The sequence below is a fragment of the Panthera onca genome, chromosome B1 (assembly GCF_046562875.1).
Source record: "Panthera onca isolate mPanOnc1 chromosome B1, mPanOnc1 haplotype 2, whole genome shotgun sequence".
Lineage (NCBI taxonomy): Eukaryota > Metazoa > Chordata > Mammalia > Carnivora > Felidae > Panthera > Panthera onca.
The window spans coordinates 99,880,694-99,894,093 of NC_138342.1; the positions used below are offsets into that span (position 1 = coordinate 99,880,694).

The following is a 13,400-nucleotide window of genomic DNA, read 5'->3' on the forward strand; positions in this document are numbered from 1 at the left end:
CTAAGAAAATTATGAGGTTAGATAATAACCCAGGGAACATTTTAAAGACTAAACATTTTAAAGACTACTTTAAAAGTAAAAACATCTGATTTTTAGAGGAAAAAGAAAACCAGGAATCACAAATAGAAGGAACATTTACTTTGGTATGTTACTTTTTTGTTGTTTGTTCTTAATTACACAGTACTTCTTTTTAAATATCCAAATATAAAAGCTGAAAGTGAAATATTTCAAACTAACACCACATTCAAAACTCAATTCCTGATAAATAGATGGCAAAATTACGAAAGCAAAGTTTTATTTTGAGTTATCCTTACAACTTCAAATAGGGAAAGATTTATTCAACAAGACACAGATGGTATACTTTAAATTAAAGGACTAGTATATTCAATAAAAATTAAGAATGCTACTTTACTAAAAACCACCCTAAGGAAAGTTAAAAGATAAATTAAAAAGTTGATGCATATATTGTATTACATATTCACAAATATATTTGTTGGTGAATCTATCCAATAGAATTGATTCTCATACAAAATAAAAAGAATTCTCAAAATTCATTAAAAAAAGTTTTAAAACCTTAACAACCCAAGAGAAAAACCGGCAAAAGGCAGGTGTCAAATCAAAAGAAACTGACTCATTAAAAATGACAATTTGGCCCAGATTTCTGACATCAAAATATATTCTACTTAACTAAGATAAAATTATTATACTTTCCTTATAATTATGCAAGAAACTTAGCAAAGTTTATTGATACAAATCATCTGAGAAATTAATTTGAATGACCCTCTTCAGCAATGAGAACTGGTCTCACATGCTTGTGGTTGGCAACACATTCACTTCAAAACTGACACAGGGCACCTGGGTGGCTGAGTTGGTTAAGCACCTGATTCTTTATTTCGGCTCAAGTCATGATCTCATGGTTGTGAGATTGAGCCCCACATCAGGCTCAGTGTGGGGTGCGAAGCCTGCTTGAGAGTCTCTCTCTCCCTCTCTCTCTGCCCCTCCCCTGCTTGTGCTCTCTCTCAAAATAAATAAATTAATTAAAAAAGAAAAGAAAACGAAAAAAACTGATACAGCTACTAGTAAGTTGTAAAAAACCCCTATGCCCAAACAGATGATTCTCACAGTACTCTTAGAGTAAATCTTTTTTAATATAAAACTTATTTAATAACTATAGAAGTTAATGCTCACTGTATCAAATTTACAAATAAAAATATAAAAATTCCCAACAACACACTGTTAGCATCCGGGTACATTCCCTTCCTGTACATATTTATGGGGAAAAAACTAACTATAATTTTTAATGGTTAAAAAAATTCATTGTACACATTAGTGTAGTGGATCTCAAACTTCAGAGTACTTAAAAGACCACTTGGGTTGATTCTGAGTGAGTGTATCACCAGTGGGACTTAGAAATCTATTTTTTCATAAGCTCTAGGTGAATCCTATTCAGGGAGTTCTACATCAAACTTTAACATAGAAAAATTAGAGTTTATTTCCCCGCTGCTGCACATTTACTTTTAAAATTCAAGACTTTTTATAATTATACACACACACATACTTTCTTTTTTTCTAAATGTAATTTTATTTTAAATTCCAGTATAGTTAACATACAGTGTTATATTAGTTTCACATCTACAATATCATGATTTCAGTTCCATCACCTGGTGCTTATCCCAAGTGCACTCCTTAATCCCCATCACCTATTTCACCCACCTCCCCTCTGGTAACTATCAGTTTGCTTTCTTTCTTTCTTTTTTTTTTTTAATTTTATTTTTTTAAATTTACATCCAAATTAGTTAGCATGTAGTGCAACAATGATTTCAGGAGTAGATTCCCTAATGCCCCTTACCCATTTAGCCCATCCCCCCTCCCACAACCCCTCCAGTAACCCTCTGTTTGTTCTTATTTAAGAGTCTGTTACACACACACACTCTTAAACAGAAGTTTTTGTAGACAGCTTAGATTTCTTCCCAGAAGTAGTATTTTTGTTCAACAGATATAAACATTTTTTAAGGTTCTGGATATATATTGCTGAATACAGGGCAAGTCTTTGGGAAGCAACTTATTCATTTGAAATATGTATAATTAAAATGTGATTATTCAAAGAAAAGTTTTTCTGCTTTATTTTGTGCATCATAGTTCTGATCTATCTGGAATTTATTTCTGCTTAGTGTTAGTATGGGATATAGTTTTATTTTTGTCCCTAAGGTCATTTTCCCAATAACTTTTCCCACTGATTTGAAAGGCTTTTTAAAAAATGTTTTTTAAATGTTTTTATATATTTTAGAGACAGAGAGAGACAGAGCGTGAGTAGGGAAGGGGCAGAGAGAGAGGGAGACACAGAATCCGAAGCAGCCTCCAGGCTCTGAGCTGTCAGCACAGAGTCTGACGCTGGGCTCGAACCCATGAGCCATGAGATCATGACCTGAGCTGAAGCCAGCCACTTAATCGATTAAGCTACCCAGGAGCCTCTAAAAGTCTTTATAATTTAACATTTATCATGCGTACATGTACATAAGTCATTTTTTGGTCTTTACGATACAGTAATCCCCAATCTTGGCTACACATTAAAATTACCTTTGGAAGCTTTTATATTATAGCAAAACCTGAACCCCACCTGACATCAATTAAAGTAAAATCCATGGGAATGGGGCTGGTCATGGGGGTAATATTCTTTTAACTCTCAATGTGATCTTAGTGTACACCCGAGGTTGATAATCACTGCTGTAGTTAGTATCGTTTGATAATCACTGCTGTAGTTAGTATCGTTGACTTCTTGCCTATTCCTGTGCCAGTACCACATGGATTTGATTCCAGATGACTTTTGAAGTCAAGTTCCTCTCCCCACCCCTACCCTCAGCCACACCAAGAAAAATAAAAAGATTTTTATAAGGGCAGCATTTAATGAATAGATTAATCTCTATTCTGTCTTCCCATTCAGGATTGTTGTATATCACTTATTAACTTTTCTACCTTTGTAAAGATTTACTTTTTTTCAATATAGGTCTCAATTCTTGTGATTATTCCTAGTTGGGTAGTGTTTGGGTTTTTTGTTTGGTTTTTGGTTTTTGTACCTTCTAAATGATCTTTTTTTCTTTTTATTTTCTACTTAGCTTATAGGAACTATTGCCTTTTAAAAAATAACACTAGTTCTAGTGTCTTTCCCATTGATTCTCTTGGGTTTTTTAGTTGGACAATCACATTATTCATGTAACAATTCTGACTTCCTTTTCAATACTGGTATCTCAATGCTTAATGATAGTGGGACTTTCAGATAATACTGAGTCACTGAAGTAATAGCAGGCATGCTTGCTTTGTTCCTGTTTGATGAATGTGATATAAAGGTAAGGTAGTTTTATTTTATCCTAAGCTTCCTAAGAGACATAAGGAAGAAATGGTGATTTTTAACATATAAAGTTTTGCCATTATTAGTTGATCATATTTGTTTTAATTTATAGACAATACACTGAAATACATTAATTGAATGCCTCACTTTGAACCATTTTTATATTCTTGCAATAGACTCCCATTTCTTCAAATCTGTCTAAATACACCATTGGATTAAATGTGCTAATATTTTGTTTGAATTTTTGTATGTAGATTAATGAGATGGAATATAGTTTTCTTGATGTGTGTGTGAGTATACTTGGATTATCTAGTCATGAAATAAATTTATATTAGCCTCATAAAATGAATGGAAAGATTTCCATCTTTTTTCCCACTCTGCATCAATTTATATAACTAGGGAATTACCTGAATTGAAGACCAGTCAAAACTCCTCAGCAAAAAAATCAGAGTCATTGCTTCCATGATCATTAATCTATTTAGGTTTTCTATCAATTTTCATAATTATATTTTTGTTGAAAATGTGGTTTCCTACATAATTGTTCATTTCATCTAGATTTCCAAATTTATTAGCTAAAAGTAGTTCACAGTATTCTATAATTTTTTAACCTGATATGTGTATCTGCTCATATTCCTTTTCTTTTCTCTAATGTATATTTGTATTTTTGTATACTTGTATTTTCTCTCCTTTTTCTGAGTTGGAATCGCCAAATATTGCTTATTTTATTAATCTTTTTTTTAAAAAAACAGAAATAATTGTTGACAATGTGGTTGTATAATGTTAAGCCTTTTGAAATTCAAATAGGCATCATTCAAAGAAAATAAAAAATTAATAGCATTCTGAAATTAAAATCCCAGGTGATTCCCATCAGTGTGGGAAGTGCGGATGAGTGGAGGTAGGAAGTAAATAATAGCATGCTAAGGGAAACTTACAGATAATTTCTGAAATTGGTAAGAAAATATGCCAGCATGTTTGCTAAAATTTTAACAGAACTTCCAGTAAAACAATAAGAATGCTGAGTGTCCAACCACTAAAGAAAGGAAAGAATGAAAGTAGAAAATAGGGTTGCTTGCATATAAAAAAACAGAAGAGTACACAAAGAACAGACAAAAAATCATCATAAATACCATAGAAGTAGATGATAGGTAGAGATAAACGCATAGAAAATAAAATTAGACCCATTAAATAAAATGAAGGATGATTTCTTAGAAATTTATCAACTTACAGACTAAAAGAATGCACCATTTTAGATACATTAGAAATAGAAGTTAGGGAACATTTTAACTAATAACAGTGCATAATTAAATAAAGAGATTCTCAGCAATGTAGTGGAATTTAAAAAAAACTTTGTTGATTTTTTTTTTTTTTTTATCAACTAAGGACTGTGTCATCTATAGAAAAAAGGGAAGGGACTTCCCACTAGGCTACAGCCAGGCAGTAATTCACAGCAGACAATTTCAATACATTAGACAGTCTTTAAACTGGGATGTAAGTGCTCCTGGGAGTAGCAGATGACTTTCTAAGGATGCATGGCTTTATGGGAATCAGTATTTAGATCCTCAAATGACATGTGTATTTTCGCCTAAAACTGGTTTGGCTGAAATGAAAATCAACTCTTCAAAATTTTCCTCTCCTACTACACAAAAGAAAGACATATTTTTCACTCATCCCAAATCCTACCACAATGCATTACCCCAAGATTTAAAAGCCTCTGAAGTGGTCAAAAGAACAATTCAAAATATATGATAGCAATGAAGTCTCCTTTAACCAAGCACCATAAACCCAACTCATCAAAGTTAGAAATGGGACCTTTCTTCAGTTTTTATTTCCTATATTTAATACTTACCAAATTTTTGTTTGTGTTGTCTTTAATCGGTTGTATACTAGAAATCATAAACTCTAAAGAGGAACTTTTTAGAAGGATTTAATTTCTCTCTCTTTCTCTTGCTCTCTCCATATACATATACACATGCACATACACACAGGCACACACACATTTGCATAAGTATGTATATATGTATATACTCATATACACGTGTTTTTTAAAGCATTGCAACTTTAGGATACTATGGAGAAGGAAAATTTTAAATACAATTTCAAGAGAAGGAACTATGTAAAATTTCTCAAGGTCAAAGAAGAGCTTGTTCATGTATTTTTTTTAATTTTTTTAAAAGTTTATATATTTTTGAGAGAAAGAGAGAGAGAAAGACAGAGTGCAAGCAGAGCAGGGGCAGAGAGAGGGAGACACAGAATCAGAAGCAGGCTCCAGGCTCTGAGCTGTCAGCACAGAGCCCAACACAGGGCTCAAACTCACAAACCACAAGATCACGACCTGAGCCAAAGTCGGACGCTCAACCGACTGAGCCACCTAGGTGCCCCTCATGTATGTTTAAATAGATTACAGACAGTATCAAGTCACTATTATACTGATATTCCATTGGATTATAATTAAGAGTGATATAACTGTTCTATTTTTAAATATCATACACAAATATGCCAGAAACTAAATTATATCCTTTGCAGCTATTTAATTATAAGGTAAAAACTAGATATACTTAATTTTAGGTCTCTACTAATTCTCTAGGGACACACAATTTTGCAAATTCTTTTGAGGGGTACTAAAACAAATATGCAGTACAAGAACAATGTCATCTTGAGAACATATGCTAATGGATTCACACAAAGTTCAAATAGAATGGAATTTCCATCAGAGCTATTTAGTCTATCTTGACGAGTGTAACTGATATCAACACATTCTCTCTGAGCCCTCTAAAAATAATATGCTCATATGCTAGACTTTGTCAGACATTATGTAACATGTAATACATAATTAAATAATCCCTTTTACTTTCTGTTCACTCTAAGTATATCTACATTAGTTACCATTCTTGTTTCCTGGTTTTGTTACTTCATTTTGTTTCTCTCATTGTGGAAATACTGTCTAATGCTATTTGGATTCTCAGTATTTCCAAGGAGTATTTCCTCAGTATTTCCAAAGCCTCACATATAATATAGTTGGCTGGGGTACAGATCTCTGAAACTTCTATTTCTAACACCCAAGCCTTTTGACAGCTTAAAAGTCTTCTGGATTGATTTCTACAAAGACATGCCTTATTAAAGAATTTTTAACAATTCCAAGTAGACCTAGGGGAAAAAATATTCTCTAGTCACATACTTGTTTACAATTATATATATGTTCTTACATGAAATCCATTTCCCCTGAGTGGAAAATTATAAAAACATTCAAGTGTATTTAGATTGATCAAATAGCCACATGATTCTCATGTAAATATTATTTGATGGTAAATTATACCCTGTGCACTAGAAGATGATTATCCAATTTGTTATAACGTTTAATTACTGATTTACTTATTAGGAGACTTTATTTTAAAGAAACAATTACACAGTAAGCTCTTCTTTCAATGCTTTTCTTGATAATTCTTACAGAACCATTATTGAAAATTGCTACAAACTTTGTTCACTTAACCTATATTATTTCTTACCGAAATTCACCATTTAAGTTAAATGCAAAATAGGGGCACCTGGTGGCTCAGTCAGTTAAGTGTACAACTCTTGATTTTGGCTCAGGTCATGATTCACAGTTGTGAGATCCAGCCCCGCATCGGGCTCTGCACTGACAATGCAGAGCCTGCTTTGGAGTCTCTCTCTCTCCCTCTTTCTCTACCCTCTTTGACTCTTTCTCTCAAAATAAATAAACTTTAAGTTAAATGTAAAATGGGCTAACCAGTAAGTTAAAAGCAATAAAAAATGTAGAAAGAAATTAAAGTGAAAATGTATTGATGGATATGCTTATGAACTTTTCCTCTCATTGATTAGACACACAATTCAAGGATCAATTTGATCTTTCCCTTCCTATTTCCAAAGATAACACTAGGTTTCCTGGATTATTCTGATAAAAAATAAAAGTTAGCCAAGTAACCAGTCTCAAACAGCAATATACAGTAAAACCTTGGATTGCAAGTAACTTGTTCTGCGAGTGTTCCACGAAATGAACAACATTTCTAATAAATTTTAACTTGAGAAACGAGCGATGTCCTGCAACACGAGTAGTACGTGATGCTAAATGTCACATGATCATGACTGAGTCAGTGGTTCTCTCTCACTGGAGGATTGTGGGTGATCATCTCCCATGCTCCCATGCTTGGTCTCAGGATGCGGTGTTTGGCAGAAATCAGTGATTTTTTAGAACATTGGAAGGTGCCCACAACGGGACTAGTGTATTTTTTGTCACTTCAAAGTACCTATGGACAGTCCTTTACTTTTCCATACAAGAGTAAGCTTAGGAATGCTTTGCTTCATTCAAGGTCATTGGATAGGTTCCAACTTGGTAAAGTTGCACAAAAAGAAGAAGATTCCATCGAGCCAATAGGTAGCAGTTAGTGACAGTGAAAGTAGTCCTACACAATAATCCTCCTCTTGTCTCCCTCACACCAGCCACAAAGATTTCCAAAGGTAAGTGTAGGTTAGTTTATTTTTCTTTATATTTTGTAGTTTCTTTATTATTTTGTATTATATTACAGTACTGTAATAATTTTCATATGAGTATTTTTGGGTTGTGGAACGAATCATCTGAGTTTCCATTATTTCTTATGGGGAAATTCTCTCTGACATACAAGTGCTTTGGATTATAAGCATGTTTCCTGAACGAATTATGCTCACAAACCAAGGTTTTGCTGTACTTTAATGGCTGATTTTGGATAAATTCACTCTGAATGCAATGTAAGAAAAATAATATATTTTTTTCAAATAAAGGAAGGAGTGTTAGAAAAGTAGTTAGCAAAGGAAATAAATCATTGACAGAGTTCACCGAGGCATCTAACATAAACTCTTCCTATCTTACTTCTATCCCTCATAATTTGAAAGCTGAAAATCTATGTCATATACCTATTTGAATACTGAAAATCTAGATCCCAAATAATGGACCCATTTACCATAAGACAATTGGAATTACAACTAGGTCCAAAACTGAGCAGGAAATTGAAGTTGTTTCTGGGTAACCAAAAACAACTTTGAATTAAAAATTAAGAAAAAACATTTGAATTTTTATTAAATTAGAAATACTTTTAAAATAAAAATGTATTGGGGCGCCTGGGTGGCTCAGTCAGTTGGGCGTCTGACTCTTGGTTTCGGCTCATGTCATCATCTCACAGTTTCGTGGGTTTAAGCCCCTCATCAGGCTCTAAGCTGGCAGTGTGGAGCCTGCTTGGGATTCGCTGTCTCCCTCTCTCTGCCCCTCCCCCACTTGCACTATCTCTGTCTCTCTCAAAATAAATAAATAAATGTAAAAAAAATTTTTTTAAAGAAAAATGTATTCTGCATAGAATAACCAGTTAAATTTATCAATATTTAAGATATGCATAGATGTATAATTAAAGATTTTTTAAAAATCCAAACCAATATTAGTAATCTGAGTTCATCAATTCATTTCAATTTCAATATTCATTTCAATTTTATATCCTCTATACTGTAACATGTTACATATATTTGTAGCTGCCAAATCAATACTCACGGTGCTTTCAGTCATTTGCAGACATGCACAAAGCCTCAAAAAATGTGCATTGCCCAGCTGAGGCGTCAGAAGAAGATAATGTGCTTGTTTATTTCAGCTCTCAAACTGAAACAAGTGTCCTTTCCCCAGTCTATTTAGTGCCATGTTTATTGCACTATTACTCATGCTTCAGTGAAACTTATCCAACACCTGTATTTTCTCCATAAGGCACATCACAATCATAGCCTTCTTCCACTTAATGATGTTAGGTAGCACTAGATAGCACTTCAGCACTGTGCTCAGGGGGCATTTTAAACAGTGAAATGATTAACAAAAAAAGCATAAAAATGCAAAATAAATTTTAAAAAAAGTACTAACAGACCACAAAATTCTTAATTGTTTCCAAGATTGAGAGCTAAAATGAGAAGGCAGAGCACTGCCTTGTTCAACCTTAACTCTAGAAGCCATGGCTGAGCATTAGCTAATGCAGTGTTTTACTGTAATTTTAGAGAGTGGAACTACTGTGAATAAGGAGAACTAAGTACAATTTCAGAACCCCAGAGTCTCTTAAAAGGCTAGAGTATTGAAACCTAAATCATAGAGAAAAGGTTAACACCTCTGCCTGACACAAGCAGTATTATGAATATTAGATTATTTGCTATTATATAAAAGCTACATTTTTTTTTAAGTAAGCTCTAAGCCCAGGGCACCTGGGTGGCTCAGTTGGTTGAGTGTCCAACTCTTGATTTCAGCTCAAGTCATGATCCCCCGGTCATGGGATTGAGTCCCACGTTAGGCTCTGCACTGAGTGTAGAGCCTGCGTAAGTCTCCTTCTCTCTCTCTCTCTCTCTCTCTCTCTCTCTCTCTCTCTCTCTCTGCCTCTGTCTCTCTGCCCCTCTCCCCTGCTCAAACACCCTCTCTCTAAAATAAAATAAAAAATAAAATATAAAATATGTATTTCTAAAAAATAAAACAATTACATTCTAGGCCCAACGTGAGGCTTGAACTCAGGACCTTAAGATCAGGAGTTGCATGCTCTATGGACTGAGCCTGCCAGGCACTCCAAAAGCTACATTTCTTATATAACAGTGTATATGGCTTATAGGAGAATAGAAAATTTTAAATAGACTCTTAATTAGTATCTCTTCACAATTCTGAATCAAGTCAGCATGCTGCCAGTATTTTCAATTGATTCATAGAAATTAATTTTAGGTAAGAAATAACTCATTAGAACAAACCTGAATAGTTAGAAATGTTCATCAAGTAACCATTCCAAATAATTAGGTTTTTCTTACTTGTAGCCAAGCTGGCGACAAATCACAGTTGCGTCCTTATCAGTCCACCCATCATCACAAATTGTTCCCCACTGGCCATTGATGAAAACCTCCACTCGTCCTTCTTTCTTATTTTCTCCATCCATCAGTCTGATAGGAAAACCTAAGTCATGATTCAAAAGTATTAGAAAAGCCAAAACAGCAAACTGATGTCAAAGTATGAAAGACTTTGTAAAACACAAATCATTTTTTTAAATTAACTATAAAATTAGCTGGGTAATATGAAAGAGTGAATGAGAGAGAAGTGTTAATAAAAAACCATATCCACTTTTGCAATATCTTTTGAAGTCTTTGGGTCAGAGTACTCACTTGCTCAACTATGAATTCCCAAGCACTTGGAACAGTGCCTCACATATAGAGGACATGCCATAGCTGTTTGTTGTATGAATGAATAAATGAATGAATGAATAATTAGCACTGTAATTTGTGAATGGTTTTATTACCACTAACTTCTTTTTTTTTTAATTTAGGTTCAATTTATAGTGTAGTATTGGTTTAAGGAGTAGAATTTAGTGATTCATCATTTACACATTAACACCCAGTGCTCATCCCAACAAGTGCCCTCCTTAATGCCATCACCCATTTAGCCCATTCCCCTGCGCACCTACCCTCCAGCAACCCTTAGTTTTCTATCATTAAGAGTCTCTTATTATTTCCACTACCTTCTAAATAGTAAAAGATATTGCCTTGGAGTTGTTTTTGTTTCATGTCTGGTCATTTATCCTTGAACACAGCTAAAAATTTATACTCCAAAGCTGAGATTTTTAAGAAGGCATAAACATATATACCCTTGACATGTAACTTGAATGCATGGGGAGAAAAAAAACGAAGGCAGCTAACAAGGACAATTTCCATCTCAGGCTTCTCATTTACTATTGCTTTCAAAAGAAGGGCTTAAATCATAAAAATTACTAAGATAACTAAAGTTGAATGTAAATGTTATGCACAGCATGGTGAGTATAGTTAATAATACTGTATTTCATATTTGAAAGTTGCTGAGATTAGATCTTAAAAGTTCTCAACACAGGAAAAATAATTTTTTGTAACAATGTAAGGTGATGGGTGTTAATTAGACTTGTGTTGATCATTTTACAACGTATACAAGTACTGAACCATTATGCTGTATACCGGACACTAATATAGTATGTCCATTATGCCTCAAGACTTTAAAAAATGTTGAAGCTTGGGGCGCCTGGGTGGCGCAGTCGGTTAAGCGTCCGACTTCAGCCAGGTCACGATCTCGCGGTCCGTGAGTTCGAGCCCCGCGTCAGGCTCTGGGCTGATGGCTCGGAGCCTGGAGCCTGTTTCCGATTCTATGTCTCCCTCTCTCTCTGCCCCTCCTCCGTTCGTGCTCTGTCTCTCTCTGTCCCAAAAATAAATAAAAAATAAAAAAAAAAATGTTGAAGCTAGAAAATAAAAATAATAAAAATTTAAAATAAATAGAAGACATTCCTTTTTTTTTAAAGTTGAGAAACTGATCTCTAGCAAACTGAGGTTTATCTAAGTTATGTAAATGATTTATAGAATTTCATGTATCTCTATTGACACCATTAAAGATGGTGCTATTTACCAAGAAGCATAAAATACCTAGGGATAAATCTAACCAAAGATGTAAAAGATCTGTATGCTGAAAACCATAGAAAGCTTATGAAGGAAATTGAGGAAGATATAAAGAAATGGAAAAACATTCCCGGCTCATGGATTGGAAGAATAAATATTGTCAAAATGTCAATACTACCCAAAGCTATCTACACATTCAATGCAATCCCAATCAAAATGGCACCAGCATTCTTCTCGAAGCTAGAACAAGCAATCCTAAAATTCATATGGAACCACAAAAGGCCCCGAATAGCCAAAGTAGTTTTGAAGAAGAAGACCAAAGCAGGAGGCATCACAATCCCAGACTTTAACCTCTACTACAGAGCTGTCATCATCAAGACAGCATGGTATTGGCACAAAAACAGACACATAGACCAATGGAATAGAATAGAAACCCCAGAACTAGACCCACAAACGTATGGCCAACTCATCTTTGACAAAGCAGGAAAGAACATCCAATGGAAAAAAGACAGTCTCTTTAACAAATGGTGCTGGGAGAACTGGACAGCAACATGCAGAAGATTGAAACTAGACCACTTTCTCACACCATTCACAAAAATAAATTCAAAATGGATAAAGGACCTGAATGTGAGACAGGAAACCATCAAAACCCTAGAGGAGAAAGCAGGAAAAGACCTCTCTGACCTCAGCCGCAGCAATTTCTTACTTGACACATCCCCAAAGACAAGGGAATTAAAAGCAAAAATGAACTACTGGGACCTTATGAAGATAAAAAGCCTCTGCACAGCAAAGGAAACAACCAACAAAACTAAAAGGCAACCAACGGAATGGGAAAAGTTATTTGCAAATGACATATCGGACAAAGGGCTAGTATCCAAAATCTATAAAGAGCTCATCAAACTTCACACCCGAAAAACAAATAACCCAGTGAAGAAATGGGCAGAAAACATGAATAGACACTTCTCTAAAGAAGACATCCAGATGGCCAACAGGCACATGAAAGATGCTCAACGTCGCTTCTTATCAGGGAAATACAAATCAAAACCACACTCAGATATCACCTCACGCTAGTCAGAGGGGCCAAAATGAACAAATCAGGAGACTATAGATGCTGGAGAGGATGTGGAGAAACGGGAAGCCTCTTGCACTGTTGGTGGGAATGCAAACTGGTGCAGCCACTCTGGAAAACAGTGTGGAGGTTCCTCAAAAAATTAAATATAGACCTACCCTATGACCCAGCAATAGCACTGCTAAGAATTTACCCAAGGGATACAGGAGTACTGATGCATAGGGGCACTTGTACCCCAATGTTTATAGCAGCACTCTCAACAATAGCCAAATTATGGAAAGAGCCTAAATGTCCATCAACTGATGAATGGATAAAGAAATTGTGGTTTATATACACAATGGAGTAGTACGTGGCAATGAGAAAGAATGAAATATGGCCCTTTGTAGCAACGTGGATGGAACTGGAGAGTGTGATGCTAAGTGAAATAAGCCATACAGAGAAAGACAGATACCATATGTTTTCACTCTTATGTGGATCCTGAAAAACTTAACAGAAACCCATGGGGGAGGGGAAGGAAAAAAAAAAAAGAGGTTAGAGTGGGAGAGAGCCAAAGCATAAAAGACTCTTAAAAACAGAACAAAC

At 34.7% G+C, this 13,400-nt stretch overlaps 1 protein-coding gene and 1 long non-coding RNA gene across 5 annotated transcripts in view; both read right to left on the reverse strand.

Moving 5' to 3' along the window:
* The window catches only part of LOC144616145 (uncharacterized), a 251,109-nt gene that overhangs the window by 125,446 nt on the left and 112,263 nt on the right, over positions 1–13,400 (reverse strand). The gene's annotated exons all lie outside the window — the stretch shown is intronic.
* Positions 1–13,400, reverse strand: part of PRSS12 (serine protease 12) — a 75,828-nt gene that overhangs the window by 22,336 nt on the left and 40,092 nt on the right. For all 4 annotated transcript variants that reach the window (XM_081795566.1, XM_060654302.3, XM_060654304.3 and 1 more), the window contains one exon: positions 10,151–10,292. In XM_081795566.1, the coding sequence (XP_081651692.1) occupies positions 10,151–10,292 (142 nt within the window). The remainder of the gene's footprint in view (positions 1–10,150; positions 10,293–13,400) is intronic.